This window comes from Panthera pardus, unplaced genomic scaffold (assembly GCF_024362965.1).
Source record: "Panthera pardus isolate Hobbes unplaced genomic scaffold, ASM2436296v1 HiC_scaffold_17, whole genome shotgun sequence".
Classification (NCBI taxonomy): Eukaryota; Metazoa; Chordata; class Mammalia; order Carnivora; family Felidae; genus Panthera; species Panthera pardus.
Genome location: NW_026526732.1, coordinates 138,581,279 through 138,604,992, shown reverse-complemented (window position 1 = coordinate 138,604,992; position 23,714 = coordinate 138,581,279). Strand labels below are relative to the sequence as shown.

General features: G+C 39.6%; 1 protein-coding gene across 2 annotated transcripts in view; it reads right to left on the bottom strand.

The window, feature by feature from the left end:
• XPO5 (exportin 5) overlaps positions 1–23,714 on the bottom strand; it is a 47,138-nt gene that overhangs the window by 11,279 nt on the left and 12,145 nt on the right. For both annotated transcript variants that reach the window (XM_019457236.2, XM_019457235.2), the window contains 12 exons: positions 21,530–21,629; positions 20,257–20,340; positions 19,395–19,520; positions 18,326–18,416; positions 16,802–16,930; positions 15,408–15,526; positions 11,811–11,966; positions 10,603–10,644; positions 10,190–10,279; positions 9,250–9,449; positions 8,328–8,427; positions 7,288–7,469 (listed from right to left, as the gene is read on the bottom strand). In XM_019457236.2, the coding sequence (XP_019312781.1) occupies positions 7,288–7,469; positions 8,328–8,427; positions 9,250–9,449; positions 10,190–10,279; positions 10,603–10,644; positions 11,811–11,966; positions 15,408–15,526; positions 16,802–16,930; positions 18,326–18,416; positions 19,395–19,520; positions 20,257–20,340; positions 21,530–21,629 (1,419 nt within the window). The remainder of the gene's footprint in view (positions 1–7,287; positions 7,470–8,327; positions 8,428–9,249; positions 9,450–10,189; positions 10,280–10,602; positions 10,645–11,810; positions 11,967–15,407; positions 15,527–16,801; positions 16,931–18,325; positions 18,417–19,394; positions 19,521–20,256; positions 20,341–21,529; positions 21,630–23,714) is intronic.

Here is a 23,714-nt window from a genome sequence, read left to right as displayed (position 1 = left end):
ATTTTTTTGCTTCCTTTTAGGTTTTGTTTCTTTATTGATATTACCATTTTGTTCACACATTATTTCTTTCTCCACATCTTTCTCTAATTCTTTGAGCATCTTTAAGACAGCTGTTTTATTTTCTTAATTAAATTTTTTTTTAATCTTTATTTATTTTTGAAAGAGAGAGAGAGAGAGAGCATAAATGGGGAAGGGGGAAGGAGATGCAGAATCTGAAGCAGGCACCAGGCTCTGAGCTGTCAGCAAAGAGCCCAACGTGGGGCTCGAACCCATGAACTATGAGATCATGACCTGAGCCGAAGTCGGACGCTCAACCGACCAAGCCACCCAGGCGCCCCAAGACAGCTGTTTTAAAGTCTTTGTCCAGTAGATCTCCCATTAGATCTTCTTCAGAGACGGATTCTGTTAATTTATTTTCTCCTCTGAATGGGTCATATTTTCCTGTTTCTTTGCATGCCTTCTGATTTTTGGCTGAACACCAGACATTTGGGTCTAATGTTGTGGTTAATTCTGAAAATCATATTCTTCTCCTTCCCCATCCTGTTGTTTGATTGTTGTAGGCTATCTCTGTGCCAAAGATCCACTGAGGTATTAACTTAATGGTTTTTCAGGTCTTTTCTGAGCCTTTCCCTGGTCATGCATGACCACTTTTTAATTTTCCCCATATATGCAGTTTAGAATGCCCTAATCTTTAAAGTGTGGCTCACAAAAAGGAAAGGCAAAAAATGAAGGGGGGGAGGGACTGGCCCTTTAAATCTCCTCAATGTTACTTCAGTAGGAAGGGAAGAGGCTTACAACAATGGGAAAAGGTACAATAACCACTGCCAACTTCTGTATCTGCACCTCTGTGATCAGAAGTAGCAATCAGTGATCAGAGCACAGATCTCTAATATTTAGGGAGCTAGATCCATTTTGCTCACCCTGGCTCTGCAAGCTGTGTACAAACTGTTCCAGAAACACCAGCTGCCTGTCAAAGGGCTGGGGTCTGGGTAGCTGCTACTGTGCTAGGAGCTGATATTGATTGAAATTACCACAATTTACTGTTCAAATCTTCCCCTGGAAGGTGCAAGCCTTCAAGATTCCAGAGTTCCAAAATCAACACAGATTCTGCCAATACAACTGTTCTCTAGATGGGGTGACAGATTCCTGGTGCTTCCTACTCTGTCATCTTCCTGGGCTTTAGTTTTTTTGTTGCTGTTGTTGATTTATTTATTTTGAGAGAGAGAAAGTGAGAACACGAGTGGGGGAGGGGCAGAAAGAGGGAGAGAGAATCCCAAGCAGGCTCCGTGCTGCCAGCGCAGAGTCCGACACAGGGCTTGAACTCACAAAACCGTGAGATCATTGACCTGAGCTGAAATCAAGAACTGGAGGTTTAACCAACTGAGCCACCCAGGCGCCCCCTCCTGGGCTTTTGTTTTAACACAAACGTACTGACCTTTACCGTGGTTTTTCTTGCATCTTGTTTAAGAAATCATTCACGGAGCAGGCAAATCTTTGACAGCCACATTAAAAAGGCTTCAGGAGCATTCAGAAAGGAGCAGTTAACTCTCATGGAGAGAATGAAGGGTCAGGTAACATTGGAGTTAAAGCCTGATGACTTAATAGGCATTTGAGGCAAAGAAGAGGAAAGGTGAGGGGGAACAGCATGAGCAAAGGTGAGTAAGAGGATGGCACACTTAGAAACAAGGTGGGGGCTGATACGCATATATTACACACTAGTCTCATAGCCCTCCTCCTGTACCAAGGCAGGGGTAGAAGAAACTGCATCCTAAGTTGTGGCCTTGTGGTCATTCTTTAATTTATCTGAGCTTTCTGAGCCTGGCTGTGGCCTAGAGTCACTAAGCCATGGGCATGGATACACTAATAGCCAATTGTTGAATTGCTGCTAAATGCAGTTGTGCCCCAAGTTTGTGCTCATTTCCTGGAATGAAGAGTAACACAAAAGACTACATTTTTCCTTTTAAAGATTTTATTTTTAAGTAATCTCTACACCCAATGTGGAGCTTGAACTCACAACCTCAAGATCAGGAATCACATGCTCCACCAAAGGAGCCAGCCAGGCGCCCTGAAAATTAATCATTTTCAAATGTATACAATTCAGTGGTATTTATGACATTCATTCACAATGTTGTGCAATCATCAGCTCAACTTTTAAAGGTTTCACACCAGGGAACTATAGGGGCCAAGGAACTGTAGGGGCCAAGGACAGATCACATTCTTCCCCCATAACCATTAAGTAGAATAGTTACAGGGGGCCTGGGTGGCTCAGTTGGTTAAGCATCCTACTCTTGATCTTGGCTCAGGTTATGATCTCACGGTTTGTGAGATGGAGCCCTACATCAGGCTCAGTGCTGTCAGTGTGAAGCCTGCTTGGGATTCTTTCTCCCTCTGCCTTCCCCTGCACACTTGCACTAAAAATGTAGGAACAGTTAAGTAGTAGCAGGTTATCTCCATTTCTCCCTTCCCGCAACTTCTGGCAACCACCAATTTACTGTTTCTATAGATTTACCTATTCTAGATATTTCACACAAAGGGAATTACACAATAGTGGTCTTCTGTGTCTGGCTTCTTTCACTTAGCATAATGTTTTCAAGATTCAGCTACATTATAAAATGCTAACAGTACTTCATTCCTTCTTATGGCTGAACAAAATCCCATTATGTGCACGTACAATGTTTTGTTCATCCATTCAACCACGGAAGGACATTTGAGTTGTTTCCACCAAATGGCTACCGTGATACAGTGCTGGAAGAACAATTGTCAGCAAGTATTTGTCTGCGTCAACAAGTGTTCGTTTGTGTACTTATTGGCAATTCTTTTGGGTACATACGTGTGAGTGGAAATGCTAAGTCGTGTAATTCTATATTTAATTTTCTGAAAAGTTGCCAAAGTATTTTCCATAGTAGTTGAACCATTTTATGTTCCCATAGGCAATGAACAAGGGTTTCTCCTCATCCTTGTCAACACGTAGAATTTTGTTTTTTTTTTTTAAATTATTACTTTTTGGGGCACCTGGGTGGCTCAGTTGGTTAAGCCTCCAACTTCAGTTCAGGTCATGATCACACAGTTTGTGGGTCTGAGCCCTGCGATGGGCTTCGTGCTAACAGCTCAGAGCCTGGAGCCTGCTTCAGATTGTGTCCCCCCCTCTCTCTCTGCTCCTCCCCCACTCACATTCTCTCTCAAAAATAAACATGAAAAAAACATTTTTTTAATTAAAAAATTATTACTTTTTATTACAACCATCCTACTGAATGTGGAATGGTAGCTCATAGTTTTGATTTGCATTTTCCTAATGTCTAATGATGATGAGCATATTTTCATGGGCTTGTTGGCCATTTGATAACTTCTTTGGAACAATGTCTGTTCAGGTTTTTGCCCATTTTTTTAACGTTTTAATGTTTATTTATTTTATTTATTTATTTATTTATTTATTTATTATTTTTTTTTTTAACGTTTTAATGTTCATTTTTATTTTTGAGAGACAGAGCATGAGCGGGGGAGGGGCGGAGGGAGAGGAGGAGAGGAGGAGAGGGAGAGGAGGAGGAGAGGAGGAGAGGGGGAGAGGGGGAGAGGGGGAGAGGGAGAATCCAAAGCAGGCTCCAGGCTGTCAGCACAGATACTGACGCAGGGCTTGAACTCACGAACCGTGAGATCATGACCTGAGCCGAAGTCAGACGCTTAACTGACTGAGCCACCCAGGTGCTCCTCTTTTGCCCATTTTCTGATTGGGTCATCATTCTACAGGTCTTATGGCAGCACCGAATTATTTTGAGAATTAACTTTATAGTGAATTGAGACTGAGGAGTTTGAAACTGAGAAGTTTGAGTCCCCTAACTTTGTTCTTCTTTTTCAAGATTGTTTTAGCTTTCTGGGGCCCCTTGCAATTCCATACTAATCTGAAGATCCCAACTTTTCTATTTCTGCAAAAAAGGCCATTGGAATTTTAACAAGGATTGCATTGAATCTGTAGTTTGCTTTGTGTAGTTTTCTATCTTAACAAAAGTAAATCTTCCAATTCATGATTATGGGATTCCTTTCCATTTATTTAGATCATCTTTAATTTCAGGAATGTTTTGTACTGCTCAGTGGTCTCCATCTGACCCACTAGGAATGACACTGTCCAACAGAAATATGATGTAAGCCACATAAGCCAATTAAAATTTTCTAGCCAGGCAAACTTAAAAAAGCAAAAACAAGTTACATTAATTATATTTTAATTAACCCAATGCACCAAAAAAAAAAAAAAAAAAAAAAAATCAAAAACAAACAAAAAACAAAAAACCCATCATTTCAACATCAATACAAAAAATTATTAACAAGATATATCACATTCCTTCTTTGTACTAAGTTTTCGAAATCTGGTGTGTATTTTATACTTAAACCTTACCTCAATTCAGATTAATCACATTTCAAGTGCTCAAGAGCCAGTCTTGTGTTATAAGACTATTTGACAAGGAGTTAAAACTCAAAGCTCCAATACACAACTGGAGAGAATGTAAATGAGTACAACCCTTTAGAAAACTATCTGGTTCTAGACGTCTATAAAACCGAAAATATGCATATCTTATAAACTAAGAACTCCACTCCTACATGTAGGATTCCATCCCAACCCAACAGAAATTATGTGTACACCAAACACATTTACTAGAATACAAACTGCAGCACCACTGCACTGTTTGTCATAATGAAATGCTGGAAACTACTGAAAAGTCAATGCTAAATGACTAAGTGACAGCATAATTACATGATAGACTACCACACCTGCAACGAGAATGAACAAACCACAACTACATGCAGTAACTTGGATGACTCTCACAAACATGTTACTGAGCAAGAGAAGCCGGACAAGAAGGCATGCATGCTTCTGACTAATAAAGCTCAGAAAACCAGGCAAAATGTTGAAAGGTAAGAATAGTGGTTACCCTTGAGGAATGGGTTAATGACCGTTTGCTAATGTTGTTTGTTGATCTGGATGCTGATCACACGGATGTGTCCGCTTTGTGAAAATTCATCTACATGCACCCATAATTCCTATCCTTTTCTTATATCTGTTTGTGCCCTTATATACTTCAAGATAAAATTTACTGAAAAAACAAGACAAAACTCTAATAGCTCCAGATGTACATGACTTAAAAGAATGGAACTGCTCCATAACCATGGTAAACACTTTTCAAAATCTCTTTTGATTGACTTTGGGATTTTTCAAAAACACTGAACTCTTAGAAAAGTATAGGGACAACCATACTATTGAGGTCTCGCCAAAACAGAAACGAACCATCTTTCCAAGTCTGGGTTCTTACCACATGGCCTCCAGCCACAAGCCTAGAAAGGCCCAGTTGATGTGTGTGTTGCTACCCGGCCTCATCACTTGCAGTTTTCTCCAAGCTACAGAAGAACCTTTTGGTTTTATTTATTTATTTATTTATTTATTTTTATTAATTTTTTTTTTTTTTTTAATTTTTTTTTTCAACGTTTTTTTTTTATTTATTTTTGGGACAGAGAGAGACAGAGCATGAACGGGGGAGGGGCAGAGAGAGAGGGAGACACAGAATCGGAAGCAGGCTCCAGGCTCCGAGCCATCAGCCCAGAGCCTGACGCGGGGCTCGAACTCACGGACCGCGAGATCGTGACCTGGCTGAAGTCGGACGCTTAACCGACTGCGCCACCCAGGCGCCCCAGAACCTTTTGGTTTTAAAAACATCAATATGGGAAAAAAAACTTTCTTTGATTAAGTATTTTACTACATTCTCAGTATGCATGCCCACTTCTTTACTGAAATCTTTCTTCTTTTTGAAATCAGAACAAAATACTGCCTATTTCCACAGACATATCCCCAGTGACCACTCTTTCAGATACTCCAGCTCTCCAATTTGGTCAACATTAAGACCTTTGATTCTTAAGCTGATGATCTAGGGAGTATGCTTCTAGGGCAGCGTCCCAAAGACATGAGTAATTTGGCTCGCCCAGTTGAGATACTGCTCTTCCCACCGAGTAAGAGGCCAAAAGCACTGGAACGGAGCTCTAACCTACATATAACTCAGAAATACTATAAAATATAAAAAAGGAATCAAACTTTGCCTTGGCCAGTAAGAACTAAATTCTAGCTATAACCTACTTTTCACTGTCGAATGTCCCTGAATCATCAAATATACCTCAGGTAACCAACAAGCCTAGGCTTGGCCTACTTCCACTTTACACTAGGCTCCTATGATTTGTAACAGTGACTCTGAACCTTTAGTGTATGCACAAACCACCTGGGGATCTTGTTAAAAAACAGATTCAGATTTAATACTAGAGTGGGGCCCCAATTCTGTATTTCAGACAAGTTCTCAGGTGACACTAATGCTGCTGGTCTGAGGAGGAACATGCATCATGCTTTCCTCTGCCACGTTTAGCCACTGCATGTTTGGTCCATTTGAGAGTCATTATTCATAAATTCAGATGAGCTCATTTGAATACCACCCAGAAGGACTACTAGAGAAAGCAACTGTCCTGCTTCCAACAATTTGTTTAGTGACAAAAATCTGGACAAATAAAACCTAAAGTAAAAAGCAGGGATAAAGCATAAAGAAGTCGGGGTGCCTGGGCGGCTCAGTAGGTTAAGCGTCCGACTTTGGCTCAGGTCATGATCTCGCCGTTCCGGAGTTCAGGCCCCATGTCCAGCTCTGTGCTGACAGTTCAGAGCCTGGAGCCTGTTTCAGAGTCTGTGTTTCCCTCTCTCTCTCTGAACCCCCTCCCCCACTGCTCACGTTCTCTCTCTCTTAAAAATAAATAAACATTAAAAAAAAATTAAAGGGGCGCCTGGGTGGCTCAGTCGGTTAAGCGTCCAACTTCGGCTCAGATCATAATCTCATAGTTAATGAGTTCGAGCCCTGTGCACTGGGCTTTGTGCTGACAGCTCAGAGCCTGGAGCCTGCTTCAGATTCTGTGTCTCCCTCACTCTCTCTGCCCCTCCCCTGCTTGCACTCTGTCTCTCTCTCAAAAATAATAAACATTAAAAAAATTTTTTTTTTTAAAAGTATAAAGGAATAGAGGAACACAGAGGAAAGGCTCAAAATGAGAAAAGCCATTTTGGGATTAGGTTCCACGTGTTCACTTGGACAGCAACACTTAAGCAAGCGAGAGCTAGAATTATTTTTAAAAAGAGACCCCAATCTAGAGAGAAGGAAGACCTAATCCCCCATTTACTACCACCATGATCTGAAGAAATGTAAGGAGATTACACTTCTGAGATTCTTAAGGTAAAAGAAACCCACCAACAACAGAAAAACTATTATTCCAACTCACCTTATAAGGGCAAGCAAATTGTCCAGAAGTTTCAGAATCTGTTCTGTGCAAGGGTTACGGAAGATTGGATTGCCACTGGGTGTATAACCCACGACGAATCCCCCAGCTTTGGCCTCTTCTAGGTCAGTGGGCCAGCAAGTTCGCTTCACAACACCCAGAATACTATATACACAAAAGCTCATCTACAGAAAAACATAAAACAAAAGATACCCATAAAGAGCAAGAAAAACCACAAGTGTTATTATCCGTATGCAATGTTATGGCAAACGTGATACAGAAGCCGGAGAGAAGGAAAGGAGCCCCGTTTATTTAAATAAATTCCTGTCCCTTCTTTTAAGGTCAATCTAAGAGGGATCCTTTCATTGCCATCTTTAGGACCAGTGGTAGGCTCTAGAAGTTTCCTTTACATGAGGTTGTCCTTCCAGAGGCTCTTGTAGGATCCCAATTAGAAGGTGGCCCGGACATGCTTCACAACCAAGTGTTTAGACTGCCAACATTTCGTCTTGTTTTGGCTGACCTTGCACCCCACCCACCCTCCATCTTGGGCCCTCGCAGCTTTTGCTCTAATCCTCACTCATGGCACTCTCAACCAACCTACTACTTGCCAGGTTAAGTAGAATTCTGCCATATTGGAACCAGGAACAATGTTTATTTGAATAGCAAAGAACTGAAAACTCTCAGGTTTGCAAGTTAGATCATCATTTAAGACTCTACTTCCCAGACAGCAGTGGCAGGGAGGACTCATACTGCCCACCAAATTCTGACCTAATTCCTCATTACACTTCACTCTTCAGAGCTATTTAGAGATCCTTAAAGTCAAAATAACGAGTTCAAAGAAAAGACCATCTGCTTTGCTGTAGGAACTAACACAAGAATTCAAGAGTAAAGAAGAAAAGAAAGGAGAAGCTTAGGGAAGTGGAGACTCCCAGATTTCTCATGCACATTAAAAAAAACAAATATCTTTAAGAAACTCAACAAATGACAACACCCTATTCCCACCTGGGGCCAATGCAGCTTCCCATTCCCAGCCGTTTACTCACTCGTGCACGGTTTAAGCCACAGGGATCCTCCAGGCCTGGGTCACAGCTCTTGCGATCAGCTCCCACATAGGCAATAAAAGCATCAACATCTGACAGCACTCTGAAGGTTGCAGTGGCAAAGACAAGTTATACCATGATTTTAAGCAAAGTGAATTTCTTCCACAAAAGCTAATAAGCTATGATTATTTAGCTCCAAAGAGCAGTTGTTAGAAAGTGAAAGGAACCTAATCATATTGTTAGCTGTCATTTGAAGGTTTAAATTTCTCCTCCCACTTCTTTTTTTTTTTAATATTTACTTTGAGAGAGAGAGAGAGAGTGAGAGCGAGTGCACACATGCTCAAGTTGGGGAGAGAGAAGGGGAGAGAGAGGGGGAGGGAGAGGGGGAGGGAGAGAGGGAATCCCAAGCAGGATCCATGCTGTCAGCACAGAGCCCAACGCAGGGCTTGATCTCACGAACCTTGGGAACCCTGAGCTGAAATCAAGAGTTGGACGCTTGACCTGATTGAACCACCTGGGCGCCTACTTGTCTTCCCACTTCTAAATGTCATTAGCAAAAAGAATGTGAGCTTGAGAATGCTCCATGGGCACACGTAAGTGTCTACGCGATGCCTACTATACAGCCTCTATTGGCTGTTCTCATTTCTCTACATTGGTTCATGCTGCAATGTTGACACCATAGCAATTCTGACTCTGTGGCCTCCTGACCATACTACCTACTTTTACTAATTTCTTCTCTCTCCTTATGCCTCTGTACTGAAGGTGACATTTTCAACAATGAGAATTAAAGACTGCTTTTGAACTTCAAATATCACCAATGGGGTCATCACGCCTTGATATCCTCATACTCCCACCCTGGGAATAGCTCTTAAAATAGAAGGGTGCTCCAGTGCAGTGAGGGTCAGGGGCAAAGGATCTCCTCTACCTGTGCATGTCTTCAGAAAGCCAGATGCTGGCCACTGGTGCCATCAGCTCCTCTAGGAACACCTTCTGACGCTCGTAGTTCTTGAATTGGTTGCTAATGAGAACCAGGGCTTCCATGAGGGCACACTTCTCCATTTGTGTCAAGAGTAACTCATTGGAGAGGAGTTGCTTCACATGGTTATAAAGCATGTCAAAATTGGGCTGCAGATTACAAAGAAAAATACCCAAAGGTGATGAAGGTCTGATTTTCAAGGAGAGGTGGGTCACTCAAGGAAGGTGGAAAGAGGATCAAGGCATTCCTAGGAAGGTCAGGCCTATAAGACTGTCACTTAGTAATTTAGTTATAGCGTTCTTTTGCCTGAACAAGCAAGGCAATTCAGGCAGAAGGTGGTTCTTGTCTCATTTGGGTAACTGTACTTCCCCACAGTACAACTGTGAAAACAATGTCTTTTTTTCTATATCAACTTTTATAGTATATTTACAAAGATCAGTTTGTTTATACACGTTAGGAAGACACATAACTGCCAGTATTGAGAAGAAATTTCTGGTTAATTTGTAATCTGGAATAGTACAAAATTTCCTCTAGCAACCCTCCAAAACAGGCTGGGATTTGCATCTGGCTTCTCTCAAGATTAGGCACACCATTTGGCAGTAGTAAAGAATACCACCTAGTACGGTAAAAACGTGTACACTGACAGGGAAAACTTGGTCATCTATATGGAAAAGAACCACACATTTTGAGGGAATAATCTGCATTTTTAACTCCATTACTAAGTAGGAGAAGAAGAAGGCCCTCGACTCAGGGATACTTACTTGAAGCAAAGCTACATACAGTTCCTAGCTTTCTCTTTATATGAGGTATACTTAGGGCTGGATTTACAGAACAGTGTAACTAAACTCAACAGGTCTCAGTGGCTACTGGTCAGAGTCCAGGGGCTTACCAGTACGAGCTGGGGGTAGTCACGACATGTCTTGATGATGGAAGAACAAGCATGTCTCCTCACATTCCTCACTGCCCGGGTTCTGGGGGCCTGGAAAGACATTCAACAAACTTGGGGCCACTTTTAATGTAATTTACAGATGCTGCACAGAATCACATAAAATACCTCCTTCAGAGACAAATTCACAATTTTCACACTGTGGGAGTTTAATGGAGTGACATTTATAGTCACCATGAATACACATGTTCACTGATTTTGCCTTAGAGTATCTCTACTATAAACACCATACCATAGGACTATGTCCTGCCTTTACTAATAACCCCTTCTACTTATAAAAAAAATCTAGACTTATGGGTTAGGCATTCATACTTTTGCTCTCCAGAAGTTAGGATTTGTTGAATTAATGGCCTTACCTTACTTTCTTCAACAGTTTCAAAAGTGACAGATGAAAATAGCTAAGGGTAAGAAAAAAAAGCCACTCATCAGTACCAAATGCATAAAGTATTTAAAAATAATACTTAGATCTAGGTTTCCAACAAAATCCCCAAAGTGTAACAAAAGGGTTTTCAATCAGTGTTACGAAATTTCAGACTTTTTCTCAGATAACTCTACAAAAGGCTTGAGACTCACAACTTTACTATCAAACATTTCACAAAGGTGAAGGTCCCAGAAACCCCGAATAATCCAAGCCAACAGCCAAACACTCAACTATGGTGATTCCCTCACCATGGTGTAACTTCTCGACTCTTTAACCTAATACAGCATGACTACTGCCCTAGTCACTAGGACAGAATTATACTCTAACAAAGGTCTAATCAAGAAACCCCATGGATATTCCCCAATTCATAGAGTATTTCTGTTGCAACAAATGAGTCCACCTTTTTGAAGTTCTACTGAACTTTGTAACGCACGTTCTCATTTCTTTTTTCTTCTTTGGGGGCTTCTCGTTCTTTGCCTTCCTCCCCCAGTGACGATCCCCTGGGTTCCCTGCTTGAGCTACATGTCCATCTCTACATACATATCACCCTCTTTCCTACAGCTTCACCTCTACTGTAGGCACTTCTATGATGATGCCACCTTAATATTATAATTTTCTAGAGTCCAGACCTTTAACCTCAAATAGTATTGTGAGGTGCCTCCTAGATGTTGTACATATACTTCAAATGTAGTATCCCCAAACTGAACTTACTCCTCTTCCTTACTCTTACCAAATCCAGTATTCTCACTCAGATGGTGCTCCACTTACTCACCTAAACAGGAAACCCAAAAACCATCCGCACTGACCATTCCTCTCACAAATCCCCTCCTAATAATCTGATAGCACACTTTGATATCCTTCTTTAGGTATTCTTTTCCACTTTTCAGTATACCTGGCTATTAACTGCAATGCCACATGGGCACAACAACCGTTTATGTGATTTTATTTCCAAACAGAGCATCTAAAGGATAAGTAAGCCTTTTCTACTAACATGGTACCTGATCCACAGTAAGTACTGCATATTTGATGAATGAATAAATGACTCTTTATTAGCTTGTCTCAAAGACTCTCAAAAATAGTTACAAAAAACAATAATTGGCTCAAAAATGCCAAAACAAAGTTTATAAAGGAGATGGCATTTACCTTAGAGAAGACCTGGGGCAGGAACTCTGGTCTGTAGGTGACAAATGGAAAGAGTGCAGAGACATTAGTGAGGACACAGGACAGGATGAGAGGATCCTTGGTGTCAAAGTTCAGGACCATTTGCAACAGCTCTATTCCATCATTAACAGGAAGTGCCTATAATACAGACATGAAAAGGAGGTTGGCAGGGCTAATAAGCACTTGTGGTAAATTAACCTTTAGGTTTTGGTTTATAAATACATAATATGGTTCACCACATATGGTTTTATATACTGCTTTTTATAAGCAGTACCCCATGTTATTAAAACTTTTCCTAAATGATGCTACTATGTGCTTTCGTAAAGATGTAGCTTTTCCTACTACTAGACATTGAGAATGTTGCTAGTTCTTTACTACTAAAAACAGTGCTAACAAATATCTCTGCAAAAAGATTTTGGCTACATTTTCAGTTATTTCATTTGAAGAAGAGATTTTTGGGGATGACTGGAATTACTTAATCAAGAGGTATGGGTATTTCTGAATTAGTATTTTTCTTCTTTACAAGCTGCATCAATTGATTCTCTACCCACCCATATGCCCTTCTTACCATGTTCTCAGCAGCAGTTTGAGTTTATTCCCTAAAACCTTTGCAGTAAAACAAGGAGTTTATATAAATTTGCATTTCTTCAGTTGTGAAATATTCCAGGCCTTTAAAAAGGTGTAAGCAATACTTTAATAGCTCTCCATATGACCACTTTGAGAAGTACAATGTTACTGACAGAGTGGTTGTTTTGTGTGCATACCCTAGAGGTAGCCACTATTCTGAATTTGATGTTCACAGTTTCAAGGATTCCCTCATTTCTGTATATTTTTCCACAAATATACACATTCACAGTTACACAGAATTGTATGCCTACTTTTGTAGCTTGCTGTTGGGGGTCCACATTATGTTCATGAGAAATCACCCTTTTTTTTTTTTTTAAGTTTATTTATTTTGAGAGAGAGAGCATGCACGTGCACAAGCTGGGAAGGGGTAGAGAGAGAGGGAGAGAGAATCCCAAGAAGGCTCTGCACTAGCATGGAGCCTGATGCAGGACTCGATCCCAAGAACCCTGAGATAATTAATGACTTGAGCTGAAATCAAGAGTTGGATGCCAAACCGACCGAGCCACCCAGGTGCTCTGAAAATCATCCTTATTCAAAGTATACCCTAGTTCTTTTTTACTGCTCTATAAATATGTTATCTTCTATTCTGTACAGTCTATTGGGGGATAGTAAGTTTTTTCCTTGGCTCAACACACAAGGATCCTCTTCAATATTGGGGCTTGATGCACATGCAGGGTTTCTTCAGAGTACAGACTTGGCAGTGAAGTTGCTGGGTTATAAGGCGAGGCATCTCCACTAGACACTGCCAAATTATTCTCCAAAGTTGTGATACCAATTGTTTAAGAGATATAAGTTTTTATAGTAAAGATATTAATCCCACCGGTATTTACTCCAAATATTGCTCCAAGTTTGCCTTTTACAGTTTGCAAGTTAAGAAAAAAATACGTATAGTCATTCAATTCACTTTTTTGTCATTACTTTCACTGTTTTTCAACTTAGGGACCTTTCCTCAAACAGCTAATTTTCCCCAATACTGTTTATTAAATGACCCAATCCCTCTCAATTTCTTTGGGATGCTTATACAAGCTCCAGGTTGTTTCTGGTCTATTTTGTTCCAATGAGCCGTATCTAATGTGAGTACCACACTGCTTTAAAATAATGTAGCTTTATATTTTACTGTCTGAGGCAAATCAATCCTCGTTTTCAAAATGTGATTTCCTCCCCCTCCAAAGCTATTCCATACCTTAATCCATTGCTAAAATAAGTCCTCTGGACATATAAGCTCAGCTAATGCCACTATAAACGAGAAGGAGCTTTTCAAAAATCCTTTCTAGCCAAAGAACCTCTTGGTCAAATTCTCTCACGGGATAAAAGCTGAGCTGCTCTGATGGACCCTGGGTGAGGGTGGGGACCAAGAGCACAGTGTGAGCAGTTTGTAAAACCACTGGATTAGGCAATACTACGCAGAGTCAGAAACTGGTAGCAGCAAGTGGGAATGTAACAGGCTGAGAGTCGTCATTTGCACACTTCTGGGACATAGAACGTGTTACAGCTTTGTTAATAAGTTGGTGAATAATTTCATCATATACAATTCACCAAACACTTTAGGAATGCTTCATTCTGACCCATTTTATTTTGGTGAAGAAAAAAAGGTTTTAGAGTCAGAGGTTTGTCACTAACAAACCTAAATACTACTACCTAGGAATCTCCTCAGGAAAAAAGAATTTCGTTCTATTGTTCTTCTCCCCACTAACTGTTCAGACTCTTACTCAATTTCTTGCACAGGGGCCATGCTGACCTTCTCTGTTCCAGTTTTAGTGTATGTGCTGCCAAAGTGAGCACCTACTCAATTTCTAATTGTTACCTTTGCTTTGTTTCCAGTCCCCATCTTTCCCTTATACACAATTCAACATTTTGTACCTTTTGACCAACTAAAATTTGGCATTTTGACCAAATACCAGCATATTAAATGGCTTAGCATACAATCCAGGCTACAACCTACGAGGCACCCTTCCCCTGATACTGCCAGTCCTTTCATATATTTTAAAGACAAGTACCTGACAAACCGTGACCACTTCATTCTCCTGCTTTCCAACAGGGTCATACCCACATATTTGGCTCCATCAAGGTGTCTAATTAAAAATACCAGGAAAGGAAACCCCACAACCATTTCCCTTGATTCAGTGAAAAAAGGGCTTTCTTGACAGTTCCATCTAAATCTGAAAAAGGGCGCATTTAGTAAAAATGCAGAATCTAAGTACAATTTCCCACCTAAATTTTGGAACAAACTCTGAATACCATCATTTCAAACTGAAATGAATCAATGGAAAAGCAGATGACGTTAATGACTCTAAAACCTAATTTGTTAATATGCCATTTGTAAGAAAAAGCACTATATATCTCACTTATCTTCAAAGGATTTAGATTCTTCCTACAACTAACCTGGAACATACTAAGACATAATCACTTTAAAATGAGAAATCCAATGATTTTAACCTAATAAACCTAGTTAATACAGTATATACTATCACCTACTTAACTATAGCTGCATCTAAGGTAGATAAGAGAAGAATGATATAGTTCATATGAAACACACAGAAACAAGACCAATTTATTCATATTCAGGAAAGAGGACACTGATGAGCTAACATGAATATTCTGGTCTACCTGCTGTAAACGGAGAAGGATGCTAAATGGCAAACATCTCTGAAGATTTTCCAATTCAAGATTACCATTACTGTCCTCCCTGCAACACCTGTTGTTCACTGTACTAACAGGGTTTGTCTTATTATCTCCTTAAAATAAAGACTGAACACTGTACACTTAGAGACAGAGACTTGCATTTGAGGCTCAGCTCTGCTGTTTACTAGCTATTTGAACTTGAGTATGTTATTTAACCTGACTCTCCATTTCCTCTTCTGTAGGATGCACATCCGCAGATTTTCTAATCCCTCTGTCACTTTTAAAGAGATCAAAATCATTATGCCATCGGCACAGGAAACAGTTACTTACGTCTTTATCTAGTGTCCGAAACATCTGGTTGATCACACTTTCCAAAAAAAAGGTCATGGCTTCCCACTGCACAAATGAAGACGAGAAGATGGAGCAGAGGCTGCCTTCACCAGTTCCAGCTGTAAGAGAACAGGGTTTTAACACAAACACCACCACCACCACCACCACCACCACTACCACCACTACTGCCACAGGATCACAGAAGACAGGCAATGGGGTCTTAGACTAAGACCACTTAATTTCACAGTTGAAGGAACAGGGTAATCTAACCCCTCTCAGCCTAGAGAAAAAAAGAACTAAAAGTAGAGAGAAGTTCTATTCTGCCTCCACCTCTAACAATGAGCTGTGTGAATTCACCTCTGTGAGTCATATCTATAAAACCACTTTGAAAGCATCAAGAACAGTGCCTAGTCAATCACAGGCGACTGAAATATATCAACCAATCTCTCCTTTCTTTGCCCTTTATAACTTGTCTTTGAAAACCTATAGAATTAATTAAGATACTTGAGACCACAAAGAGTCCTTCCAAATAAACAACTAATACACAAAATGCTGCTTCACATCCAGTAGCCTCATGATAACTGCAAGGGCTATTATCTAGAGAACTGCGCCACCCTCCAATTTCACATTAAAGCATATCACTCAAACAGAACGGCACAGGCAAAAAGATTTACAAATTACTTTTCTTGTTTCCATATAGTGCTTCCATTTACTAGCTTCTTCTTGGTGCAACACATTTGGCCTCCACAAACATTCAACTTACTAGATACCAAGACCTTTAGAGTCAACTGTGAATATGCAAAACAGAATGTTAAATCCTGTGAATGTCAACTAACTAGCGTGGTTGGTAAGTGACCGTAAATATGGAGCCTTTTTAAAGGAGTAGCTTCTAGCTTTTCCTGTTTTATTAAATCTTGTCACACACAGCATGCATTAACAAGACAACAGATGATATAGAGGACAGAGAAGTTACCTGGCTTATGCATTTGGGTACAGAGCTATTAGGATTTTATATAAAGTGACATTTCCAAAGGCTATAAGGTGGCTGAGTGATATGGAAAGTCCCCGTACTGCTCCTATTATGCCTACCAAGACATTCTTTTGAGTTTAGGAATGGTTCTATGCAAGAACTTGGTAGAAAAGCTTTAAAAATTAAGTCTAGACATGCAATTTGTTAAGATGGTGCCCAAAGTGAAGTAATATAATCAACAATGTGCAATTGGCTGACTCTGTTAGAAAACAAATGTGAAGACAAAACTGACAGGAGCATGGTTTTACCCTAATTTATTTTTGAACACTATTAGCATGTTGTTCTAAGTATGGCTCAGAAGGTTTATTTCCTATGTATATTTGATACAATACTTCACTAATGTTTAGAAATAAAAACATCTTACAGTTCATGGATCCAGGATCAACAGAAATTGACAGCTGATACTTCAGCCACTCCCCAGCCATCTGGAAGCTAGTCTTTGGATCCAGACGACACGCTAACCTCATTACCTCTCCTTGCTGGGCCCGGGAGGCTGCCAAGAGAAAGATGTAAATCAATGAGCAGCATGTAATAGGTGCTTAATGTTCATTCATTTATCCATCCCAGGAGAAGAATGTTCAGAGACTCTGTTCTGCAGATTTGTGCTTTGAATGTAAACAAATGTTCAATAAAGATGAACAGATCCAGAAATTTTCAATTTTAGGGATTTCAAATTTCAAATTTTAGGGATTGCCCTACCATTCAATCCTCAAAGAGGCAAACTAAAAGTGATCTCCCATTTCTGTTGGAATTAAAAGATTAGATTGGTACAGATGTAAAACAATGTGGCTGCTGTGAAAAACAGCCTGGCAGTTCCTCAAAACATTAAACATAAAATTACTATACGATCAAATAATTCCCTTTCTAGGCATACACCCAAGAGAAATAAAAAACGTGTCTGTCCACTCAAGAACATGTACACACATGGTATAGCAGCATTATTATTACTTTTTTTAAGTAAGTTCTAGGCCCAATGTAGGGCTTGAACTCACAACCCCGAGATCAAGAGTCATATGCTCTACTAACTGAGCCAGCCAGACACCCTAATAGCAGCATTATTCTTAACAGCCAAGAGGTGGAAATGACTCAAATATCCATCAACTTATGTGGTATGCTCATACAATTAAATATTGGTGATAAAAAGAAACAATGTATTGATTACACCATAACATGAGTGAATTTTAAAAACATAACCGTACATGAAAGGAGGCAGTCACAAAAGATCATATATTGTATAATCTGTTCTATATGAAATATAGAAATAGAGGATTACTGGTTGCCTGGTGCTGGTGGGGGGATGGGGGAACTGGGAATGATTGATTGCTAACGGGCACAGGGTTTCTGGGGGTCATGAAAATGTCCTAAAATTGTGGCAATAGTTGCACACCTCTAAATATATAAAAAAACACTGAATTGTATACTATAAATGGGTGAAATGTATGGTAAACAAATTATATCTCATAAGGCTGTTATTTAAAAAAATAAAAGAATGGTGTGGAACCAGCCAGGCTACAGAAAACCCAGAACACAACTAGGCTATAAGATAGCCTGTATTTTTTAGAGGACCAGCAAAGTAAGATGGTATTTAATCCCAAGTATAAAAAAAAATTCAAGTGCCTAACACACTGTTACTACCTAAACATCAAAGTCCAAAGGTTGTGTATGTGCACATGCGTGTGTGTGCATGTAATGCGTGTGCAAGAGAGACTACTATACCTAGAATGAGTGCAATCCCAGTACCCTCTGCAATATGAGACTAGAGATTAAACAGGCTGCTGTCCAGATTTTGGGCCTTTAATATAGAACCCCAAGGGTCATGCACTATGATTCATAATATTAGATGCCATTCTTAGACTACTGGGAGAAATTCCAGGCCACTATCACTTACAGTTGAAGAAAGCATTGAAGTCCTCATCACTATCAAAATCAAATCGAGAATATTCACAGCTAGGGCTGTCTGTTTTAGAAGGAAAGCCCATCTGCAAAGAGAAAGATAATTGGGGTAGGGGATGAAAACAGACCTATCAAAAGAGTCTTAAACTCTAGGAGCTGAAGCAGTTTTTAAAGAAGAATTAAGGGTCTGCGTAAGATCTTTTTAAATAAGTAACTGCTTCTGGTCTACCCCAAGTCCACCATTTTCTCCTAGTTCCAATAATCCTGACAGCAGTAGAAAAGAGAACACTCATTTGACACTCTCCTCTAGATTCCTCAGGGAGAATTAAATTCTAGAATTTGCTTAGGGTGCCTGAGTATAAGGCTGTCTCAACACAATGTGCTAATACGGTAGGCAATAAGCAAAAAAGAATCTAGAACTATGTGTCTCCTTAAATGCTGACCCCCGGGGAACAAGCATGGAACTTTGTATGTTTCACTTAAACGGTAATGAAGACCATGGCAAAGAATTAGAGCAGGGTGTGCCATGTGCTAGCATATTCCTTGAAGAAATAAGAGGACACTTAAATAGGTCCCATTCTCTGATTTTACAAATCAAGATTAAGCATCTGTCAGCTGCAAGAGCACTTAGCTGATCTCAAGGAATTCACAAGCAACTTTACAGAGGTAGTGAGCAATTTGCTTCCACTCGCCCTCCTCCCTTCTCAGTCACCCTCATACTCTCCTGGACCTTCAGAAACAATCACATATTACCTCCTCTTAAAATCTTGACTCTACCCTGCCTGATTTCAATCTCTGAAAAGCATTATCCCGTTGCATGGTCATGGTCATTGCTCTTGTCCTACTTCTTCCTAGCACCTAGCCCAATACTTACTATAAAAGTGCTCCAAAATATGAAAAAGTAGATTATAATGACCAGTTTGGGCTGCTTTCTTCTTGGTGAATAAGAGAATGACATGTCCAAGGAAGAGATCTTAGTGACCAAGACCGGGCTGTCACTTGGATGCCAATCTAAGTCTTACTGTGTGTAATTCACACTGCACATTTTGATTCCCAATGCATACCTTGACCAAGTTAGTCATAGAAGCACGAAGATATTTTGGTATTATTGCTAACAGCAAAGGGTCACGGGATAGGATCTCATGACGGAAAAGTGCCCCCCAAGTCATTTGAGTTGAAGAGCGCAGAAACTAAAGGGAAAGAAAAAAAAGAGAAACCTCAGTTTAAGGGTCTGCATTTTATATAACCAAGATTATGACTTAGCCCAGCAATTATCAACAGTATTTTTTCATGGAAATAAATCTCTGTAATATTTTGAAACTGGCCATGCTGTACTGCATCAGTAATGACGGCCCGTTACAGACCACATACTAATGAGACAGACCATGGGTCAGGTGCAATTCCTGGAGTGTGAACTGAGCTTTACCACTTTTTCTTCTTGTTTTATTTTAGGTAAGCTCTACGCCCAATGTGAGGCTCGAACAACCCAGACATCAAGAGTCATATGCTCTACTAACTGAGCCAGTCACGTGCCCCTCTACCACTTTCTTTAATGGCAAAAAAGGATACAGGTATCTCAGGGTGGTATTACAAGGAAAACCTTAAAGGTGAGAAATTAATTTTATAACACAATCAATTAGACTTTTGCACTTAAAATACCTTTAGGAGCAAATCACCTGGGATATAGCTCACATCTGATAGAACACTAGCAGAATATTACCTGAGGGGAAAAGCTGTTGACCTACATGATGCAATGCTTGGCTCAGGAAGAAGACTCAATAATTCTTTAATGAAATGACACTATAGTTACTTCCTATGGTCTTAAGAGTCATATTTTATACACAAGCTCCTAATTACTTCAGGTCATAGTGCTTCATTTTGGCTTACTTAACTAAAATTTTGAGATGTTGCCTATATAAAGTTTACCTGACTTGGATGGGTTGTGAAAGCAAGAAAAGATTCCAGGTATTTTCCAAAGTTTGCTGGTGTTTCTACATCAGAATCCACACCCTGAGGGACAAAAAGACCACTACATTAATGACACTGATGGCGGGGATGGGGTGGAAGAGGACAGCAAGAAGAGTAACAAATACAGCTGACCCTTGAACACAGGGGTTAGGGGTAAAAAACCCACATATAACTTCTGATTTCCCCAAAACTTAACTGCTAACAGCCTCCTATAGACCAGGGGCCTTACTGATAAAATAAACGATTAATACATACATGTATATATATATTATATATTGTGTTCTTATAATAAAGGAACCTAAAGAAAAAAAAATGTTAAGAAAATCATAAGAAAGAGAAAATATATCTACAGAACTGCACTATATTTGTCAAAAAATACCTGAGCATAAATGGACCCATGCAGCTCAAACCTTGTTGTTCATGGGGCAACTGTACAGAACTTAAACCCCCACAAAGTTCAGTTTTAAAAGGACCATATACTTCCTTGTGACCTAAGGCATCAACTCAAGGATTTCCCTCCTTAATCGTTATCACTAAAACTCATTCTGTGGTCAAATACGAAAATAAAAAAGAGCATTCATTTCACAAATCACAGAAAGAAAAAAATCTGTATTACTGCTTCAGACCTGGTCTATTCAGATCTCTGTGACCAAATCTATTAAACAACCACTTGATGGTATACATCTCACGTCTGAAGATCTGTCCTCTCTAACCATTCAAACCACCACAAAAAGATGTAACATCAGATGCAAACGTCTATACCAATTGTCCTCTCAACTTGTAAGACTTGAATTCTTAAGTATTTCCCTAAAGACAGGTATTTCTAAGTCAATCAGACTAAAGTTTTCTTTTATGACCAATAATATTCTTTAAATTTGGGAAAAGAGTTCTTTATTTGAATGCATAATATTTCATAATCTAATAGACCTCAAAGGGTAATGCATTCAGCAAACTGATATTCTACAGGTACCAAAATTCACAAGAATGGCAACGTTGACTTTATGGAGTAATAGATGTGGATGTTTCCTGTTGACATCGATAACTGACTTGTTAAGAGAAATTTACATCATTCAAACCCTATTACAAGAATTTAATCCATAAAATCGTATGAAATAACCTGTAGGGCAATTTCCACAAGGCTAAAATCAATGGCATGTTTCACTCACTATACAAATGTAACTTTCTAAACGTTCTACTCAAATGGTCCTGAAACTTGCTAGAAAGTGCTCACCAGCAATGCACAGAGCTGATTGCCCAGAGCACATAAGACCTGACAGAGTCTCTTCAGGAAGACATAGTGTTTTTCTACCAAGCCTCCTCCATCAGCAGTCCTGTAAGATGAGAAAATAGTGTGATTAGGTGTACATCAAGAGAACCAAAAGGATTCCCACCAAATGCAGCTGTATGTGGTCTGTGCTTCAACATTCAAATTTCTGCTGATTATTAAAGTTAAAAAACTAAAAAAAAAAAACAAAACAAAAAAACAAAAAACCTCCAACCAAACACTGAAAGATCAATGAGCAATAAGGTTCAATGCAATCTTATCCCTCAAAGAAGCACTCTAATTTTGCACATTATATGGTCTTTGAGTATTCTGGGTTAAATAAGATAAACTCTGAACACGACTGCATACAAAATGCATACATACACTTATAGGCATGAAAAGCTGCACAAAAAGACATTTGTTGATACCCAGGGAGGACTTAACAAGAGATCCCTAGGCAAAGCATGTCACAATTCCTTAAACCGCTGACAAAAATAAAAGGACTATAATCAAGAAAATGAAAAGACAAGCCACAGACTGGGAGAAAATATTTGCAAAAGACACATCTAATAAAGGACTGTTATCCAACATATACGATGAACTCTTAAAACTCCACAATAAGAAAACAACCTGATTAAAAAAATAGACCAAAGGGCTTAACAGACACCTCACCAAAGATATACAAATGACAAACATATGAAAAGATGCTCCACATCATATGTCATCAGGAAATTGCAAATTCAAACAAGATACCACTACACACCTATTCGAATGGCCAAAATCCAGACCACTGACAACACCAAATGCTGCCAAGGATGTGGAACAGGAACTCTCATTCATTGCTGGTGAGAATGCAAAATGGTATAGACACTTTGAAGACAATTTGAGTTTCTTACAAAATTAAGCATACTGTTAACATATAGTCCAGCAATCACACTTCTTAGTATTTACCCAAAGAAATTGAAAACGTGTTTACACAAAAACTTGCATGTTTATAACATGTGAAGCCTGGATGTTTACAGATTTGTTCTTAACTATCAAAATTTGGAAGCAACCCAAATGTCTTTTGGTAGGTGAATGAATAAACTGGTACATCCAGACAATGGGGTATTATTCACTGCTAACAAGCAATGAACTTTCAAGCCATGAAAACACATGGAAAAACCCTAAATAGCATGTTACTAACTGAAAGAAGTCAATCGGAAAAGGCTATATACTATATGATTCCAATGATGTGACATTCTAGAAAAGGTAAAATTATGGAGAAAGTAAAAAGATCAATTGTTACCAGAGGTTGGGATGGGGGAGGAGAGATGAACAGGCAGAGCACAGAGGATTTTTTGGGTACTGAAAATAGTCTGTATGATACATACATGTTTTTACAAATTTGCTGAAACCCACAGAATGTACCCATGGAATATACAACACCCAAGAGTGAACCCTAAAACTATGGCTGGATGATTATAATGTGTCAGTGTAGGTTCATCAATTCTAACAAATGGACCACTCTGGTTGGGGATGTTGGTAATGGGGGAGGCTATGCGTGTGTGGGGGCATGGCATATACGGGAAATCTCTGTACCTTCACTGAATTTTGCTGTGAACCTGAAGTTGCTCTGAACAATGTAAGTTTCTTTTTTTAAAAGCAATAAAAACATAACCTTGTGTGTCATTTCTCCAAGTAATTTAGTTCAGATCTATAATCCTTTATCTACTGTTTCAGAATCAAGATAGCTCTTTAAAAAAAAATAACTTACTTGGTGGCAAAACCTAACCTGAAATGATGCAGGGATATTCACACTAATGAGAGTAAGAACTAGTGTGGACAGCAGCCATGTCAGCTGTGTTCTGGAGCCAGCAGAGCATAATGTAAAAAGCATGGGCCTCGAGGTAAGCAAGACCTAGGCTCTAGTGATGTTGAAGGGCAATATGGCATTATGGTTTCCAGTGCAGGCTCTTGAGTCTGACCGCCTGGGTTTGAATCATACCTTTACTCACAGGTATCAGTAAGTAACACAAATGGAGATGGGACACCTCAGTGTGAATGTCATGGTCTCTACAGAACTAAGAAATGGGCCCTGGAGGGGCGCCTAGGTAGCTCAGTCGGTTGAGCATCTGACTTCAGCTCAGGCATGATCTCACAGTTCATGGGT